Here is a 6004-nt window from a genome sequence, read left to right on the forward strand (position 1 = left end):
CATTTTGTCAAAAATACTTAAATATTACATTTCTCTCTCCCCTCCATGCCCCCTTTCTTTCTTTCACTTTCCCTGTCTTCTTCTTTGTAGTTATATTGATTTTCAGATTTTTTTTTAAGAGAAAGACCTGTCAAATTAAAAACTTTTCCTTTTCTTTTCCTCTTATTTTATTCAAATGGTATGGAATACATCAAAGATTTCTAAAAATCTTCAGAATTGTCATGTAACAAAGATTTTGATTAAAAAGAAAAAAAAAGGAAAATAGCTAGGAACCTCTAATTTTTAATTGACAGACTGTTTTTAATAGGAATTCTTGAAAGCAGAAGCCTTGTGAAGTCCTCTACCATTGTCCTACTGAGCAATAGTAGAATCCCTGAAACCTGATTGATTAATATGGGGCTGTAATTTTAATCCTAATTTTTTTGGAAAAAATATATATGTGTGCAGAGCCACAGTGGAACTCCTTTTTAGCTATAAAAATATCAAAACATTTTAACAGAATTGATCACATATACCTTGTGAACATGAACTTATTAAAAAAAAAAAAAAAAGGAAAAGAGATTAATCTAGCCCAATGCTAAAAATATTCCCCATAGTTCATTGTGTAATACCCAGGCTGCTTCAAACTGTTTCCAGTGATGAAGCTTTCACTTTTTTTTTTTTTTCTTATGAGATTATTTAGGTTTAATGGATCCTATGAGGAATTTGTTTCTGATACTCTGTTCCTGGCCATAATTTTTCATTTTCCTTTCTCTAAATGAAACTTTTGGAAATCACAGCCATTACAGAATTAATTAGTAGAACCGTAACAGTTGACTTTCAAATTACTGAATGGTTTTATTTTGAATTTCTAAAATTCAGTATTCCAAATTCACCATATGAGAGCAATACTTAGAAACAATTGTAGTTTATCTAAGCCCCTGTGTGGTCTTGATATGTAAGCCCTAACAGCTGTAATAGAATGAATGGTTTCACAGACAGTTGATGATAGCACTTGAAGGATGTTCTACATGTTGTTCATACAAACACTGGACAGTAAATGATTCTTCAAGTCACTTTATTAGACTGTAGCAATTATATTGTCACATCTAAAACACTATACCAGTAGAAGTGTATTTTGCACAGGTTTAATTTGCCTGTTCCTTTACTTTCCTCCTCCTCAACTCCTGGATGAAAAAAGTATCATAATCAAACTGTAAGATATTTACTGAAATGTAGTAACCCTCTTTTTAAAATTGTGGCAGCTTTTGAAAGGTTTATATGCATTCTGATCTCTTTCAAAATTATATTTTCTATGAGTTTTATCCTTCTGAGAAAGGTGTATTAAACATGCGTACAGAAATCCTCAGGAATTTTTCTGCAACATCACAGTAAAGGCAGTGTTCCTAAAATTTCAAATTTACATTAGGGTACATATTAGGACAGATAGATGGAAGAAAGTATTTTTAAAGGGCCATTGTAACAACTGTGAAAAAGTATATCTGTCGAATGGTTTAACAGCATACTCTCATTGGAAATGAACTGGTTCCACTAATATGTGAAAATGAGCCATAAAACCAGGACCTAGCTCTAGGGGAGCCATGCACAATTGTTGACATCGCAGACTTTTTACTCTGACATCTAACCAGGGCAGTGGACACTTCTGCATTTGCCTTTAGAGACCATTTGTCCCAGTACGTTTTATTTCTACTGAAGAACTTGTATCTTAGTAGTTGGTGCCCTAATTGATACTCTAGCCCTTCACCTTGAATCACAGAAACAGAAAACATGTCTTTACTATTTAACTCTGGTGACTTTTGTATATGGATTATTTCTTGGGGGAAGGGGAAGGTGGCGCTTTTTTTATTTTGTTCTTCAGAAGGTTAGTGGTGCTGGCATTTGAATAATTTTTGGTTATTTATCAGGAGATTGTAATTCTATATAATTCACTTCTGAAATGATGCATCTTACTTTGCTTTAGCTATTACAGCGGTCATCTTGCTGGTCATCTTCATTCCTCTATAGTTACTGGAGAAAGTAATCTCCAGGAGCAGTATGTACCTAAAGCTAGATGCCCAAAATGGAATAAATTATCTTGTATGTCTCTAATGCTTACAGAAGGGCCTTAGCTGATTAGCTTAGAGTGACTAGCTTTTAGATGGTTATCTGCAGGTAAACTGAAACCTACCTTAAAACTGGAGGCAGAGAGATATGGCGGTTCTGATTTCCTAGAAAGGGCTGTGTACCCAGAGAAGGACAAAGAGTTTATTTGCTGTTGATAGATTTTTAAATAGCACTCATTTCTTAGAGTTACAGTTATGCAGTGTAAAGAGGTATGATTAATGCATGAGCTGAAATGTGTAATATCACTTCTATAGATGTTAAAGTGTAAAAAATTTAAGTATATGACCTCTCACTTCAACTGGTATTAAAAAAAAAATAAAAGTGTTTAAGAGAGTTAGACATTCATATCTCTCTGTAATCTGTTGTGAAGCGGATGCTTATTTTTCTAAGATTCCCTTAGACTGCCTAGCCTTAAAATTAAATGTTTGTTTATTATCCCAATTTTTGTATAGATATTATCATCCATGAAGCAATTCTCTCTTTGCTGCCTGTATCTCAGGGTTTTTTGTTACAGCTCAGCACAAACATCATACTTTCATAGTTCACAGGAGAAGTTCTAATGCTTTTAGAGCAGAAGGAAAAGAATTTAACTCTGAGCTCTGTGGCTGCATATGGTTATCAAACATGTACATTTGTTCTTTTGCAGCAATGAACTCACTGTAACATGGCACCCAACTGTGTGTATTTATGTAAAACACAATATGAAGGAGATTGGTCAAATTATTATCGAGATAAAGATCATTAATGATTACAATAAATACAGAATTTCTCAGAAGCAGCTCCCATTTTTAGGATAGCAGCTAAGTTGTGGTCATAACTTCTATTTTAAAATTTATATCTTGGCTAGTCCAGCAAAATCCTTTTTTTTTGCTATGAAAAAGCAGAAACAAAAACTATGACCAGTTCTAACTATGGTCCAGCTTACAGATAAGTTCTTAACACCACCTTTAAGGAGGTTCTATAATTAATTCCAGGGCAAAAGTCTGACTTTTCTAATGGCAGAGAACTGATGAAAATGCAGTTTATTGTGGGCGTTTTGCCTGACAATGACATGAAAAATGGAAATGTTGATTTTAGTAGCAGCTGTTTTTAAGAGGCGGCAGATTTCTTATGTAAATAAAAGCATAAGGTCAGTTTTCCTGGGCATCTATAGCTGAGATATTAGACCTAGAAAATAGGCATCATTTCTGCAGTTGTAAAGGTTTGTTTGGTTTGAGAAGTATCAGGCTCTGTGAGTGTCACAATGATTATATGTGTGTATATATATATGGGGTGGATTTGCTTAACACAACAGAGATATTAGCTTATAATTCTTGACGAGAAAAGAATAAACAGCAGAATTAAGGCTGTTAAGAATTAATTTTGTAATGACATATACAGTGCTATGTCCTCCACACCTTAAATTAGAAACAACTTTGAAATGTGAGCACAATGTGTGTTATAATCCTAATTTTTGAACCAAAGGATTTAACTAAAAACAAGAAGTACAGTGTAAATTGACTTCATATGTGCCGAACAGAAGATAATTCTTTATCTTCCATCCCTTTCCTAAATCACACAAGATACCCATGGTATATAAGCACATCTATTTCACATGTACCTGGAGAGTAGCAGGTGGCTACCAGTTTTTGGTTGCTAACAACAGAGACCATTAAATTTCTGATGTAATTTTATTCATCTTTTCCAAGCTCCAATATTCCAACCATACAAGCAGTGGCAAATAGTTCTAATGACAACTTACCTATAAAACCTAAACAAAGCTAAAAAAATGGAGTGGGGAGTGGTAGAGAAAAGCAGGTACCTAGGAGACCGGTCACTTGTGTAAATACTTGTGTGACATTAAACCTTACCTTGGGCCTTCTGCTCCATTAATTGAGTGCTGCCTGTGTTACCGATACTGATACGCTAGGTGCTGTTGCAAAACTCATAGCTGCTGCAAAGCATGGTGGTGTGATATGAAGTGATGCAGAAAACAGTAGAAGCTCTGTCACTAGGTCAGCTGCAAGAAGAAGTGACATGTATGAATGTACAGTATATGGAGTTTTGTGAAAGATGCAGTCTCTCTTTCTCCCAAAGAACTTCAGCTGATGATACAAGGGGAATTCAGTTCCCTTTGGCAGGACTCCATGTTGGTCTGGATGCTGTAAATACTTCTGCTTCTACAATTACTTAGCTCATGCTGCTAAAAATATACTCATGATAGACTTAATGAAAGTATCTTCTTTTAAAATCTACTTGTCTACAACAATCATTTAATGTTCTTGTTTGCATGTGTGGTTCTCATTATTCTGACATAGCTATTAATACTGATGAAAATTAAAGAGAGAAAATCCAAATATTGTCACACTTGCGCTTTTCCAGTAGCATTTAAAAAACCCCACAGCTAATTAGCCACAAATTTTCTTGATTTTTTTTTTGCTTTTTTTTTTCAATTCAAAAGTAATATAGCAATATATGAAATAGTATTACAATGTTAAGGGCCTAAGAATCCCAGTAGATGATGTAATTATTATTAAAAATTAGTATTATTGAATAATTCACTTTTGTAATATGCAAAAATAATTTTTTTCTCTCATTTTGAATAACCATCAGTCTTAATATCTAACTAATGAAAAAAACATAAACAGTGTCATCTGTCAGGTTACTAACAGAGAATGCCACTTCTTGGAGCCTCATTGTTTACTTTAGCAGGTAATTTGTGGACCGGAATCATTTAATTGTTCTGAGCACATAATTACATGCCAGCATTTTCCAATTTAATTAAAATGTACAAATCTGAAGATTAAGGGAATTTTTGAATTATTAATCATTTCTCCTCTAGGAAATCTTGTTGCTCTGCAGGAGATTTGTCCAGTGTACAACTATACGTATTTTTTTCCTTCTCTTTCACAGACAGACAATTTTCCCGCAGAGCCCAATTACATGGGCAGCAGGCAGCAGTTTGTTCAAAGGTAAGGCCTATTAAATAACTTTCTCGGCTTCCCCATTTGCATTCTTGTCAAAATTGCTTTGCCAGAGAGTACAATTCAACTTAGAACAAGTAAATACAACTCTCTCTCTCTTTTTTTCTTTTCTTTTCTTTTTTTTTTTTTTTTTTTTTAATATGTATTTCAGTAGCTCCACATTCAAGGATCCAGAAAGAGCCAGCTTGAGGGACAGCGGGCATGGGGACAGTGATCAGGCTGACAGTGACCAAGACACTAACAAAGGCTCCTGCTGTGACATGTCTGTTAGGGAGGCACTCAAGATGAAAACTACTTCAACTAAAAGCCAGCCACTTGAACAAGGTGAGTGAAGCCTCCAATGCTTACAAAAGCGTAAAGTTTAAGCCGTCATTATAAACCTATTAGTATTGCAGTTGCGGTTTGTCAGGGTGGAATAGCCCACTGATAATACTATCAGAGGAAACAGTAAATCTTGTAGCTAGCCCAGAGCAAGGAACGCTCAGTATCTTTCAGAATGAACATGAAATGAAACCACAAGTATCCAAAGAAGATTAAAAAAAAGAAAAAAAAATTAGTACTTTTCTTAAATGATTAGAATATACTTTATCTCCACTGGCATTGCCTGTGATATATTATATACAGTCCTTCTGCCAACGTGTGATTTGGAAATTCAAACTAGACATGACTGCAACAGATAAAAGAATGCCAGTCATTTACATTCCTCACGTAGTTTGGAGACAAGGAAAAGAAAACAGACTTGGGTATCAGATGAGTAAAAATGGATCAGAAGTTGTTTTCATTTCATGCATGTATTTTCCTGTTTGTAATGTTGATTTCACAATTAATAGTAGTGTAGAAGTGTCAAATAATAACATAATCTGATTTTCAGTATAATTTCATTCACATCCTGTGGAAGTATCAAAAACGAGTGTCTGTGAAATAGCTAAAATCACTTA

General features: G+C 34.4%; 1 protein-coding gene across 1 annotated transcript in view; it reads left to right on the forward strand.

Annotated features, from left to right (window-relative positions):
* The window catches only part of PCDH17 (protocadherin 17), an 89320-nt gene that overhangs the window by 22279 nt on the left and 61037 nt on the right, over positions 1-6004 (forward strand). The window contains exons 3-4 of the mRNA XM_035892772.1: positions 4996-5054; positions 5218-5390. Coding sequence (XP_035748665.1) covers positions 4996-5054; positions 5218-5390 — 232 coding nt within the window. The remainder of the gene's footprint in view (positions 1-4995; positions 5055-5217; positions 5391-6004) is intronic.

The sequence above is a fragment of the Egretta garzetta genome, unplaced genomic scaffold (genome assembly GCF_000687185.1).
Source record: "Egretta garzetta isolate BGI_Z169 unplaced genomic scaffold, ASM68718v1 scaffold104, whole genome shotgun sequence".
NCBI classification, from domain to species: domain Eukaryota; kingdom Metazoa; phylum Chordata; class Aves; order Pelecaniformes; family Ardeidae; genus Egretta; species Egretta garzetta.